The 14,645-nt window shown below is 36.7% G+C and overlaps 1 protein-coding gene across 4 annotated transcripts in view; it reads right to left on the bottom strand.

Moving 5' to 3' along the window:
• Positions 1 to 14,645, bottom strand: part of SDK1 (sidekick cell adhesion molecule 1) — a 419,203-nt gene that overhangs the window by 207,214 nt on the left and 197,344 nt on the right. For all 4 annotated transcript variants that reach the window (XM_069810300.1, XM_069810299.1, XM_069810302.1 and 1 more), the window contains one exon: positions 7,060 to 7,193. In XM_069810300.1, the coding sequence (XP_069666401.1) occupies positions 7,060 to 7,193 (134 nt within the window). The remainder of the gene's footprint in view (positions 1 to 7,059; positions 7,194 to 14,645) is intronic.

Genomic DNA, 14,645 nt, shown 5'->3' with positions numbered 1-14,645 from the left:
TCTATCAGAAAAAGCACCAATAGACTATTTGGGTAAAGCCAAAGAGTAGCTCAAGCTGTCACAGAGGTTTCTTGGCTCATCTTTATTATTCCTGCAGTTTAGCAATCTATCGTTTTAACCACAGGTTTCCCTCTATATCAGAAGAAAAAGAATTATGGAAAAGATCTGGCTGAAGCTTTAAAAAAAAAAAGTACCAACAATGAAATTTGGAGTCCAAGAATGCTGATAAATCCTGAACATCTGTTATTTCTTTGCAGTGTATATAAAATGATTCTACATTGCAATACAAGTATCACCTTTGCAGTAGATAATAGGGTAAACCATTGAGAATATCAGCTTCCACTGAAATCCCTAGCTCTGGATAAAGCTTAAACTAACATTTGTTCCAATATATCAAAACCAAATCTTTAACACTAACCCAATTTAGTCCTTTTTGTTATAGCTATATTTGTTACTAAATGCATTTGACTTAAATATATACATACATATATCTCATAAGCATGGTTAAGTTGTACTCAATCTATTCTCAAAATAATAAGAAACAAAGATCCCCATTTAAAATTGTACGCCCTTTAGTATTGAAACAGATTGGTGCTACAACTGAAGAAAAAGCATTAAGACAGAAAGTATTTTACCACGGTATTAAAGATGGCATTTACACAGAATTTATCCTTACGGTTCAGTTTTAAATCCTGAACACTTCTACACTCTCGTTCAAATTAACTTTTTGGATAACAAAAGAATGTTAAGTGACCATCAAAGCGAAAGGCACATATTTACTCATGAAACCACCCATGACACAACCACTAGGGTCTCCTTCCTGGAAATTCTGCTTGACAAAGAGAAAGCAAAGCCTGTGTAGAAAATGGGAAAGGAAAGAAATGTCATTATTTCAAAGAGTGACTTAAAACCACTGCAGAGAAGGCTGAGCTGTGCTACATTGGACTTCACCAGTATTTGGTCAGAACCTCAGGCGATCATGTACAATCACAGCACAGAAATGCAATTTCATTTCATCCCATATTCCTTCTCCTTCCTTGCAAAAAAACCCGAAACAAACAAACAAAAAAAAAAGGCAAAAAACCCAAAGCATCATTGAAGCACTAATTTCACTTCAACAGCACTGACCCAGAGAGGCTAAGCGAAATAAATTCCCTTGGCATGAACTAAAAACAGTTTGACAAGTTTATATAGCTTGCGTGAATCTGACCTCAGAATAGAAATATCTATTCCCTGGGGGTGCCAGCCCTTTCCTTTTTTTTTTTCCCCTGCCTACACCTGAAAGCTGGAACTAGGTATGAAAAATTCATGCAGCAGTGTGCTTGAAACGTATCAATGAAGGATCCTCAACATCTGCTGACTTGAACAAACCTTGATGGTTAATATGAAAAATTATGTTGGTGAAATGCTCTGTTCTAAAGAGAAGAATGTCTGCTCAGAATCTTCTGAAAACTTATCTTCTTAACAAACCTGACAGAAGGATGTCTCAAGTAATATTCTACCAAATACACCGACAGGTAGTATACCATTTTTTTCCCCTCCAATTTCTCTCCTAACAACGTAAAGAATATTTCATTTTTACAGACACTGAAAGTGACCTAAACATCTTGTGCTATCATAAGAACCTTTCTTTACAACAGAAAAACAAACAAAAACTTTCAGTGCAAAATCTGTACCCTGCAAGTCTGAAATACGACTCTTCCCTTCTGTAAAATTTATGTTTTGATACATTACACTGAAGAACAAAATAGGTGCCAACCAGAGACAAACAGGGTCTGTTTAGCCTCATGTTAATGTCTGCCGTAGTGGAATAAAATTCTTCTTGTTGCAAGTGGAAGCTGGGCAGAACAACATGACACCCTCATATTTTAAATTAATTGCAATGCAACCAAGCCAGGAGTTTAATTTTCAGTCCCCAACTTTTTTTTTTTTTGTACACTTTTTTTTGTTAAGCATTGCCAGTGCTCAAGGGAAAAATTTATCTTTATTAAACGATAATCGGCTTTATTATCTTTGACTCTTCAGAAATGCTGGCTGGCAAGGTTTTTAAAATTTTCATTAATCTTGTTTTCTGTTTTTACAAAGCCTGCATCAGAAAAAGACGTCAGTCTGCAGAACACTCTGTATCTCCTAGTGTCATGAATAGGTCTCAAGACTATCTAATTTACTAATAAATCTATTGAAGCGACATGCATCTCAATATTTCACAGCTTAACAAGAAGGTCCAGAAGCGAGGCCCTGAATCGCAGTTCCAGATGATTAGCGCTGCAAAACCAATTGAAGCAGGAGTATCTAAGCTGTCAGAACAGCTTACACATACCCACCTTTTGCAAACTTGGCATTTAAATCATTTACTGGAGACACTTTCTCAAATTTTTCATAAAATGCTTTGACTAAGGTCTGAAATAGCAGCGCATAGTGTTAAAAGTTTCTAAGACTGGGCCAACGCAGCTTACATCTACAGGACTGCATTGAAATCAATAATAGAAAAATTTCAGCAGGGCTTTTCGAACTTCTTCTAAAGCAGCACCAGAGTCTTGCCACATCGTTAGGTAATTAAGTAACAAGGACACACATTGCGTACATCGTGGTGAATACCTCAGCCAGCTCCTTACCATGATAAAAAGGGTTCATAGGGAGCTCTTTTTTTTTTTTTACCCCCTCTAAAAAAACCCCACTTCTTAAACTCTGGACTTGTATATTAAAAATCCTTATGGTTTTATTAAGAAGCTCTTAACACCCCTGCCCCTTCTTTCCTCCAAAAAAACACCTTCATGCATAAATGGCACAGCCTACAGCAAAGTACCAGGTATCAGGTGTTTGGGGTTTTTGGGGGTTTTTTTGTTTGTTTGTTTGTTCTTTTAAGTTCCATACTACAACCATAAGAAGTTTGGTGCAGAGTTTCAGAGAAATTTAGCTGATACAGAGTATGGCCTCAAAGGAAATAAGACTTTTATGATGGCCTTACTTTAATGAACACTTTGATCTTTAAGTGTCCTGCCAAGACTGGTAAGATGAAAAGCATGTCACTTTACCCCCTGACAAGCCAGAGTCTTTAGGAAGAGATCTGACCATCTGCGTAGGTCTGTCTGTGGGAGAACGGGCACGAAAGAATAAAGCCTAAAAAATTAAGGATCCGTTTAAGATATTATCATCAAACTTATTGTTGATAGATGGAAACAGGAAAGAACATTAAGGATTTCCCAACTGTTTTTATTGAAATGTAATATTTACATCTAAGAAGCTTGTGACAGCCCAGTGACATATTAACTCTCACACCTCTCTGGTTAAGTTGGGAAGTTCCAGCAATGCAGTTAATACTGAAATCCTCCAAAACAGTAATAGTGAATTTTCAACAGGGAGTGAATGTATTTGAGTCAAAAAGCAAACAGTTTTGTTACCATTTCTGTTGCCAAACTCTTGACTTTCAGACTTTCCAATTTTCCTAGCCACAATTTTGTGTTATTTACATGAAAGCTGGGACAGATGGTTAAAAAAAAGGGGGGGGGGGGGGGGAGGGGGCAAGATTTTCATTAGCTTGGTATACAGTTCAACTGATTTTAAGACATGTTAAATTTAGGACTAATTTATGACTTCTCATACTAATTTCAGATATGATGTTATTCCCATATGCTGCCTGTTGGACATAATTTTTGTTTCACCAGAGCCTGTCACCTCAGAGATGATCTAATCCTCTTGAAATCAGTGGAAACATATCTACTTGAAAGAAATGACCATTGTTTTCAAGCATAGTAGGACTGGACCTTATGCTGTGACCTGGACTTTCAAATCAAGACACATGGTTTTAGAGGGCAGGCATGCAGGACACCACTGTTTAACCAAGCTAGGAACTCAGCTGTTAAGGAAAAATACTGCTCAATATTTGGATCTTCTGAAAGAGCGACCGTATCTGTTGGCTAATACATCTTTAGTGCAAAGCATATTTAAGGAATGAACTGTCACAGTAACATGTACTGGATATGTGTCTGAAAACACCAACGTGTCCTAAAGATATCTTAATTTTCATTAAACCCAGGCATTCTCATTCCTATGTTTTCAATGTCTGACCAACCTCAGAATGTAGAGAAAAGCAAAGCCAAGCACAGCAGAAGCAACACCGACAAGCCAGAAGGCTTTCTTTTGAAGCTATTTTCCAACTTCCATGCATTACTTTTGTAATCGGGGGGGGGGGGGGATGGCTGGATGTACAACTTAATGCTGTTTGGGACTTCATGAGCTATAGGTTAGACTGACAAGAAACAAAGAGTCTTTACCTTTAAATACTCTGAGCCTTACTAGAGAATTCATCGTGACTGGAGCTTTTAGACTGTATTTTTGAAACATGTTCAACATCCTCAAATCTTCTTATTCAACATGTATCAAATATAGTTATTAATTGAAGGACAGTTTAGTATATTTTCCAGATGTCACTCAAACTCCATTTACTTCCAGCCAATTCAAGGCATTAACTTCAATCTGCAATATAAGGCCCTATAACTCATCTTCTGTTTAACACAGGGCTATACCTTTCTCCTACTGTCACTCTTCTTTTTTGGACCAGAACAGGACAGCTTATGGCTTTCTCAGCTGTTAGACCGATTCTGCAAATGTCCTTTTCCTATAGGCTGGAGCAAGTCTGACACTGATATCCTTCAAGGACTAACAAGCTATGCATATCTAACATGGTTCTCAGTGGATGACTGCCCTGGGAATTATCTATGGTGTTTCTTCCTTTTGCCCTCAATAAAAGTGGCAATACGCTGGCTGCATGCTGAGTCATGTAGCAAGGTTGTACTCAATAATTAATACGTAATCTACTCACACAGAGATTAGATATTCCACATTACTTGTGGTTTATTTGATTTTGATTAAATAGTTTTTAAATTTTATACATGTCCTAATGGAAAATGACAAGTGTCATCACTCTTAACACCTGATAAGATTCAGTGACAATTCAATGCGATATCTTCCATACCTGGATGTACCTTTAACAATCTGTTTCCAACCACTTGCTGGAATTCTTTATTACCCTTCCAAAATACATCATTTTTCTGCAACTATTCTCTGCATATTGCCTCAAGACTATATTTTTGCCTGATTATTTTCTGTTACCAGACCAAAAAGGTTTATTCACTTCTAATGTACCACATGTGTTTCTTCCTCAGATCAAAGTTCATAATGACCATGTTAATGTCATTTTCTTTACAGACACTGTAATGCCTTTCGGCCAGGGCCTTTCTTCAACATGCGCAGCATTAATAATCCTGGATATCAAGATGACAATTTAAAAACCTCATTGGCTAATACTCATTTTAACAAGCAAATCCATTTTTGGCTTTCCATCTTGCCTCATTCTTAATTTTCTGTTATCCATTTAATCTTTCCTATTTTTCACATTCCAGATAGACTTTGCATTCACGGTATCAAGTCTGTATGCATTTTGAAGTGTTTTCTTTTCCATATGCCCGTATTACCTTCTGCGTTGCATAGCACTTGTTATGCATGCATGATCACAGACTATTTCTAGTGTTAATTAAGATATGAAATTAAAGTGGGAAGTACATTATTGGTCACACAATACAAACAATACAAATTTCCTCTAAAAATGAAATTACTAAAGTGTTAGCAAACCTCTTTATACTGTCAGAAATAATAATGTTTACAATCTACATACCACAGTACAGCCAGAATTCACAGGTGGATTTGGAATATTATTTCCACTTCAGAAAGATACACATAAACCTCTGAAAAGTTCATTTAGTTTATAAACATATCTGGGAAGAAAACACAGGTTTGTCTCTTCTGCTGTCTGTTACACCATACAGCTTCTGCCTTCACTGACTCCTAAGAGCCCACTAACAGGGCTTCCATTCTTTGTGTAAGAACAGCTTTTCTTGAAATCTGATTAGGAATTTTAGCAGAAAAATCATATTTTCTTCAAATTAAATGTTGCACAGGAACATAATGTTTTTGTTGAACTTCTGACAAACCAACCTAAGCATATTTCTGGAAGCAATTTGCCAGTTTCCCTGCTCAGAAACACTGACTCCCAAGTTTCACGGTTGTAAGGAAATAAGCCATAGGGATCGTCTCAAATCTAATGGTATCCAAGATCAAGAGATCTTGGGCACCTCATCATGCCAAGTGATCAAGAGCTAAAAGCGTTGCATCTTCTAAAAGCCCAAACCGTAAGAGTAGCCTGTCAGAAAAGCTGCTCGTGTCATCAAAAATTTACCCAGTCATCTCCTCCTTGTCTCTACGTAGAGTCAAAAATAGAAACCTCCACACTCATACAACAGACTAACATACTCCCTGTATCACTGCTACATTAAAAACACCTTTACCAAATACCCTCAGAAAAGGAGTCAAACCATTCTACATATTTACAATATTAATTTTTCATACAAACACATTTACTAAATGTTTTACAATAGTTTACACATGCATATTTTTGCTGAATGTGCATGTTAGTATATTTAGTGTGCAGTCATCTTCCTGACCCCGTGGCTCTGCTGCTTTTCCCTCCCCTTTGCTGTAAAATCTACTCATGGAATACCTCTGCAATGGCAGGTGTTAATACAATTTGCACAATGTAAAATAACAAGTAATAACAATGAAATGCATGTTCCCTGGGACCCTGTGATAACTCCAGGTAAAAATAATGCCATAGACTGGGAATAGACTCATTAATAAAATTGCACTCAGAAGAGTGACTTGTTTACCTATGCACGATGGAAAACAATACATTATAAACCCCTGCATTAAAAAGAAATTATGATCACAACTTCACAACAAACAGCGAGGGATATCATGTACCTGCTTTGCACAAAATAAAGCACCAGACAAAAGGCTTTGAGGGTGATTTGTCGAGGGCGTACAGTCTCTTAGGTCCCTCTTATTGCACAAGGTGTTCAGTGTGCTCCAAATCAAGCGGAAAAGCTGACCTCCATTAAAGATCCAGTCCTTTGTAAGCAAGGCTCTTTTTATTAAGGCAGACTTTTATGAATACTGTCTGCAATCTCCGTATGACAGCATATTATCCAGAATTTGAATACTCACTTGCTACGCTGAGATGAATAAACGGACTTGTCTTGTTCTCCCCATTCTTTTCATTGACCGCCTGGACATAGTAGCCTCCTGCATCGGTCACTGATGTTTCAAGGATCACCAGCTGATTCTCCAGTGTGATGGCTCTATTTAGGAAAGAGAAAGATCACGCTGAAACCAGAAGAATGTTATCCAGTAGGCAAAAACCATACAACACCTCAGACTTGACAAACTGATATATATTCATTGGTCATCTAAATCAAGATGTTGGGGAATCAAAACCAGCCTGATTTCAAACACATTCACGAGTAATACTTAAGATCTTTGATGCCTCTAGGCCTTTTCTGTTTAGATCACGTAAGATGCTTATAGTGACATGCAGAAAGCTACAACATGTGAAGCTAGAACAGTTTGAATGGCAATAAGAAGTTACACAAGAAACGGCAAAAGACAACAGAGACCGATAGCCTGCAAACTGCATCGTATGAGTTGACGACAGTCCTGGCAGTATGCTGCAAAGTCAGTTTTACTGAAAACCTTCTCAACAAGTGAGAGCTAGCTTATTAAAGACAGACACTCAGGGAATAACAACACATAGTTTAGTGAAGAAAAAGTAAGTAAAAATCAAAGGCAGCAGAACATCAGAAGGTAGACTTTCTGTATTTATGGCATCACTACTTATCTCAGCATCACAGACAAGAACATTGGCAAGATAGAGCCTAACTGATATACACAGATGATTTGTGTGTAGATAGGGAAGGAAGAGTTTTCATTTTATCTAAAGCAGGTAGGAAAGCACAACCCTGTAGTTAACACTGGTGCAGGCCTGAAGAAGTCAATAAATGTCATTGTATAACACGAGTCTACTCTTGCTTAGGGCTGCTACATAACAAATGTCTCTACAAACTCCCTTGTAGGCACCATTACCCATTTGCACTGCAATAGGGTTGGTTAGTTCGCATTTTACATTCTTTGATGGTCTTTTCTTGACTATAAAAGATAAAGGTTTAATCTAGAGACAACGTATAAAAATTTAAGGGCTTGACTGAACAGGACATGTAAAATTTAAGGGCTTAACTGAACAGGACACAAGAAGCTCAAAAACCAGATAAGAATAAAAGAACACGTAAAGTTCCAGAGAAAGCCTGTGGAGCAAAGAGCTGACACTAATGCAGACTGGGACAGGCACAAACTTGGAAATCTGAATGCAAAACTTGGAGCAAGAAACTCCTACCTTCACTTATATTACTTGATGAGAAGCCCCATTGAGTTCGGCTGTGCTATTAGTCATATCCTTGAGCATGAGGTTGAAACAACATATAAAATTATTATACTGGATGAAACAAGTTCATACATCAATAGGCCTCAAAAAGAGTCAGTGCTAAGTCAAAGTATTTGTACACTAATCAATCAATGAACACTCCTGCATCTCTTCCTCCTGTTTTGGCATGGTGTGGTTAATATTAATAATTCACAACTATTTTGCTTTTGAAAAAGCATTTAAAAGCCATCGGGGATATCACACATTCCTACTGTAGCATACTAGTTTTTATGCATAGGAGGGGGCATAGAAAATTACAGTGAGAACATAGCAGTTTTCAAAGGCTGTGTGCATTTTATTGATATCACTTCAGTTTTCTAATGTGGATACAAAGAACACTGAATTTCTGTGTAAAGCTATCAGTAGACACCAATAAATAAAAATCTCCTGAAAAATATAAAGCTATATTTTCAGCTCTGAAATCAGTCATTGCACATCAGCTAAAGATCCTGTTTACGTTACCTTTATTGACAGTTTCTATTACAGAAACTACTAAAAAAAAAAATCACAGTATGATTTTTTGCTTTATTCAATGAACCTGTACTAGCTTAGTTGACTTAGAAAATTAATGAAGGAAACTGTGATAGATTTACAGAGTGGGTATATAAAATGCAATTAATATGACATTTGATAAAGCAAATAAAGATAAAATTCCAATGAAGTGCTAATAATTGAATATTAAAAGACAATGACATTTACATTCATTTCTACTGTAGTTTTAAAGAAAGCAGCATTAAAACATTGAAAATACTGAAATATATTTCAGACTGCTTTGATGTCAGCTGCAACTATACGCACATTTTCAAAGGTGATCCTTGAATACTGGTGGGATGCACACTGCTACTAGCTGTATTAAACTGGCTGGAAATTCTGACAATTAAACCATTAAACTCATCATATACTAATCAAGAGCAAAGGGAATTAAGATACATTTATTAAGAAAATTGTTCAAATTGAAGATTTTTTAAAAATTATAATACACAAATATTTATTGGAATGTGAGCAAAATGTAACATTTGTGAGTGAAATGTAAGTAAATATTAAAGGTAAAATGAATATATTTGAATCTAAAAAGATCAGTGCAGAAAGGCTAAATATTATAAATTCCATGTTCAAAACAATGTGAAAAGTTTGATGTTAATTTGTATAGAAAAAAGAATTAGAAGTCAAAGAAACTAGTGAGGACAACTCTTCGGAGTCATCAATTACATAGTCAAATTAATGTTAAAATAGAAACCCCCAAATGAGTTATTGATATCTTAATAATTCTCTGAAAAATAGAACGTTTCAATTTCATTAACTAACAGACAGGTATAGAACAAGACACATGCCTTACACGCTGCAGACTCTGGGAGTTTTATTGAGATCAAGCATGAGCCTTGTGCATCAGGAAAATCAATTAGTCACATTTTAAGGACTCATTAATTCCAATGTTTCTAAACCATCTGACGATTCATGCCCCAGCCCTTACCAGGGTTGCAGCCACTTTTTGCACAACAGCTGCACAGAGTGCCCTAAAATTGGCTTAACATGTTTTCCTGGGTTTATTGTTTGTTTTCATTGTCTGATATAACTTTTAAATTATGACAGCACCACACTAATGTTCCAAGGAAAATCTGATTCCCGGCTGCTCAGTTTACCAGTATATTTGAGGAAGACGACTGCAGCAGATGGAATGGACCTGTCAGTAATTCATACCCAGCACAGAATTCATGAAAAATATAAATATTGGGTTTTTTTAAAGCAATATCGAACTTCACTCAATCTAACATTTTCAAGACAGGAGCAACCAGCAAGTAAACTCAGCAGACTGATCCTTTGGGATTCCTTAAGCATAGGGAAAGGAACATTTTAAATCATACATTTTAATAGAAGAATTTTTTTAAATTTCTCTGGAGCTCAGTGAAGCCTGTAGGGAACAGCAGCCAATATACAAACAGCAACATACATGTCTGTGAGTAGTAAGCAGTTATAACGGCAGATTCAGTATTATGATGTCCTACAGGCATGTCAGTGATACCTTTACCACAAAAGCAGCCAGAGACTAGAACAGATTGATCTGAAAGGAAAGGCGAGTTGGGTCTTTGAAACTACAAGCTGTGTTCATGACATGCTGCCTAAACAAAGACTATGGTCTGGCAGAATGGGAAAAGGCAGTAATGATGGAGACAAGTCATTTTATATATCCTGGTCTTCTGAGTATCTGAACACGTAAACGGGCACCTAATGAGGTTTTCATCACTTCCGTTTATTGCAGCCAAAATTTAGCGCTTAGATACACTCTGGGACTTTTAATTGTAGCCTTCCAAATTGTCAAAATACTGTAAAAAAATCTGGTGCAAATAATATTAAATTTGATCTAAAGCTTATGAAAGTTATTGTGTTAACATCAGTGGAACGTGAATCAGGCCTTTAGAAGTAAAGGGAATTTTCCAAAGGGGATACCATTATTAAGGCATTCAAGACAAAGTTTTTGGAGTTAAATGCATTTTTCCTGCACTGAAAATTGCATCATTTATTAAAATGCTGCAAATGAACTCTTCAGTATCTTAAATAGGTGGATTTCCATTATAATGTTTTTTTATGTGAAAGTACCAAAATCTACTCTACAAGTGGATAATTCCCCAAAGTTAGATATTTGTTAGGATATTAGTCTACCAGATTACACAATAAATAGATAATACTAGGTTATAAAAACACCATAAAATGAAAATCAGGGTAACCTGATTAGGCTTTCTCTTAGCAGGCTGCCATCTGCTCATGAACCAGCGTGCAATATTTTAGTACAAAGGCCTTCATAAAGCTTCTTTTCCAATTTTATCTCCAGCTAACACAAATATCAATCCCCCTTTACAAGATATTTTTTACTAGAAAACCTCTCTTCCCCTTCTAAAAACTTTTGTCAACATTACACAGCAAGCACCAATCTTTCTCCATGAGCCTGACACCACACAGTAACAGTGTAGTTAATAGAAAAGGGAGATTATGGAGTAATAACAACATAATTACTGAAAGACTTCCCCCATGGATTTCCCCTTTTGGAAAAACATACAGATACATTGCAGTCAAAACCACAGCTGTTCAAGTGAAATCCTGACTCAGAGTAGTGCATGCATGGCTTAACAGAGTGAGCATTTCACCACCCATGTGTCTTCCAATTCTGATGGGGAATTATTAATCAACATTATTTAAATACATGTCTTCCACAAACAGTCCATGTTTTTCAGGACTCAATCACAGCACAAAATATTAGTGTATGTGCTACAGAGCAACACGGCCATAGCAACAAAACACTAAGACCTGTGACTGGGTGCCAGTTTCACAAAATATTATTCAGGGTCCAGGTATATTGTTACCACAAAAAACCCACCTATTTATAAAATTTTTATACTTACACAGCTGCTGAATACCAAGTATAACTATACAAATTAATGCATTGATTTTACAATCAGTGCTAGTTTATACTATCGCTTCTCTAGCTATGCCATGGCACAACATGTGCTTGTGGGAAGTGACTGGGATTTCTAGTGATGAAAGGGTGCCAAGCTTACACAAGAATAACCAAGGCAGTCCTAATTGCCAGGCAGAGGTTGAACACGATCGTGAAATGAAGGAAGACTAGTTATTGACAGGTTTAGCAGATATATTTCCAGGAGGAAATGAGAGAAGGGGCAGAATTTCCATGTTTTAAGCTTGGCTTCCTTAGTCTCTAGCACTAGTTTTGGAGTGTGCAAGGTCTTGTTTTAATAAAGCTACAAACATTATTCCCACATTTGTTCATGAACACATTACACAAAACCTGTTCTGTGTAAAGTGAGTGTGAGGCTGGAACAGAAGTGGATGGAAAACCGTACCTGACAAATCGTCAGTGATCCACTACCTGACTGGAAAGCTGTATCAGGCAGAAACCCACAGGGTCTGTCTTTGGCCTGGCATTATTTAATGTTTTCATTGTTGTTTGTTGACTGAATACAGATTTCACTTACTAAATCTGCAGATAAAGTCCCAAAGACTCTGGAAGACAGAATCAGAATTCCAAATACAGAAGACCTGTTCAAGCCTCTCCACAAGACTGAGGTTCACAGTTCAATGAACAAGCTCAAAACACTGTATTTGAGAAGGAATAACTGACTGCAAAACAAGCAAACCTCGCAAGAGGGTGTGCAAACAGCAGTATCATTAGAAAATTTAAGAAATAACCCTGTTTCTTACACAATGTGACCTCCACTCAGTTTTGGCTATCAAATTTAAGCGTGTGAGATAGTCAAGAAAAATAAAACCCCAAAACCACACCAGAACCATCCACTCCCCCCGCCCCATCCAACCCCAAAGATTAATCCAGAAAATGTGACATGCAGGAGAATACTCAAAAAAACCCCAAAAAGTTGTCACAAGTGTCTGCATATATGTACAGGACTGTTACAAAAACGTATCTCAGATTTAAGCAGAATCATCAAATATTGAGTCTTGTCATAAAAATCTTAGCAGTTTGCCCTCGCAAAAGCTTATTTTCAGTCTTTGGAGATAGGGGCTCCCAGAGAGGATGCTCAGATGAATTATCCCAAGTATATATTTAAAATCATGCTCAAATCAAGCAATTACTGGCCTAGAGTTTAAAAAAATCCCACAAAACAAAACCCAAGATAATCACTACATTAAGTGAGCAGGAAAGACATGTTTGCAGTGAGAGACAATGCTACCAATCCAGAAGCAATTACAGTAACAAACTAAGGAATAATATTCATAAGTGTGCTACTTATGTTAAAATGTTCTTTTTCTCCTCCCAGGTTTTCAGCAGCTTCAATTCTTATTTAATGCAACTTAATTATTACCATATAACTCTACTCCTTTGTTTTTGTTGGTTTTTTTTTTTTAATTATTATTACATTTTAAGCAACAAGACTTGGTACAGCTGATAGAAGTACCTATATGTGCTTAAATCACAGCTCTTGGGTGTTATCTTACTGAGCCGCACTGACGTGTGCCTGGATGTGCTACTCCAGCAACAGCAGTCCTCAAACTAGAAGAAAAATTCAGACTTTCAAGACAAAATATACAACTCAGTCAACAACAGAAACCAAAGGCTTGGAATAAAATAAAGTCAATTTTCTCCAGTCTCCTCCTCTTATAAAACTCTTACTGCATTCAAGACATTTGTAAACAGACCATCTATTTTCTTCTCTCTCCAGTTCATCATATAATCAACACATTGAACTCCACTTGCGACATCACTATCTGTTGCTATGGACATAGCTAGCAACGACTGGAAAGAAGAATAGTGGATTTTTTTTTAATATGTGTTATTTAAACAAAACATTGCGGTTAAAATGTATCATAGGTTGTTGATCTACACAGCTGGCTGACTTCACTGAAAGCAAGCACAAAGACTATTTGTAATCATTTGGGATTTTATAGTTCAGTTTTCGGATAGACAGACATGAATATTGCTCCACTTTATGATATTTCTCCTGAATTGATTATTAAAGGTGCTGTAGTTTTTTTTAAACACTGATTTTTTTTCCCCCCTTTCCTTCACTGTGAAAGGAAAACTTCTGTTATCAAATTATATCTTCACTTCTGATAAAACATGTCAGCATAATGGTATGTGGTATAGTGGTTTGTAGTCAAGTATTAAAGAGCTTCCTGTTGAATATTGTATCTTCATCCCATTATTTCACTAAGATATATACTACAGAATAAAAAAAGAATGCAAGGCATGACTGTGAACTGCACTAACTATAGAACAAATGAGCAGCGGCACGGCCCTGTCACAGGGCAATGCACTGAAGAGATAATTGATTATACAACAGTGACAAAGAAAACTTCAACCTCTTGACAGCATATTTAACAGATACATTTAGACATGCCACAACTGTGCCTGCCTGGATGCTCTCAACCTCAGTTTATTCATGTTCCTGAATCTTCCTCAGCACCACCTCTACCATTTTATTCCTGATTCCACACATACCTCCTTCAAAACCATCTCCATTTTCACATAGGTATAGCTGACAGTAAAATTTGGCACAGTTATTGCTGTATAAGCATACCTAGTCTCAGGGACTCAAAAATCTGTACCACAACTGAAGTATCCACACAGTTTGGAAATAAAATTTCAAATCTTGGACAGGTCAATGCAAATCTCTAATACATTTGGTCGGGTTTCTCAGTTGAAACAAGTCCTTCTTCAGCAGCTAAATACATGCACTTGAGTATAGCTAAAACTGATACACTGAATACACAGAGCATTGACAGAAATCATCTGGCTGTAATCATGAAA

This window comes from Haliaeetus albicilla, chromosome 22, assembly GCF_947461875.1.
Source record: "Haliaeetus albicilla chromosome 22, bHalAlb1.1, whole genome shotgun sequence".
NCBI classification, from domain to species: Eukaryota; Metazoa; Chordata; class Aves; order Accipitriformes; family Accipitridae; genus Haliaeetus; species Haliaeetus albicilla.
This window is presented reverse-complemented; position numbering and strand designations above follow the sequence as displayed.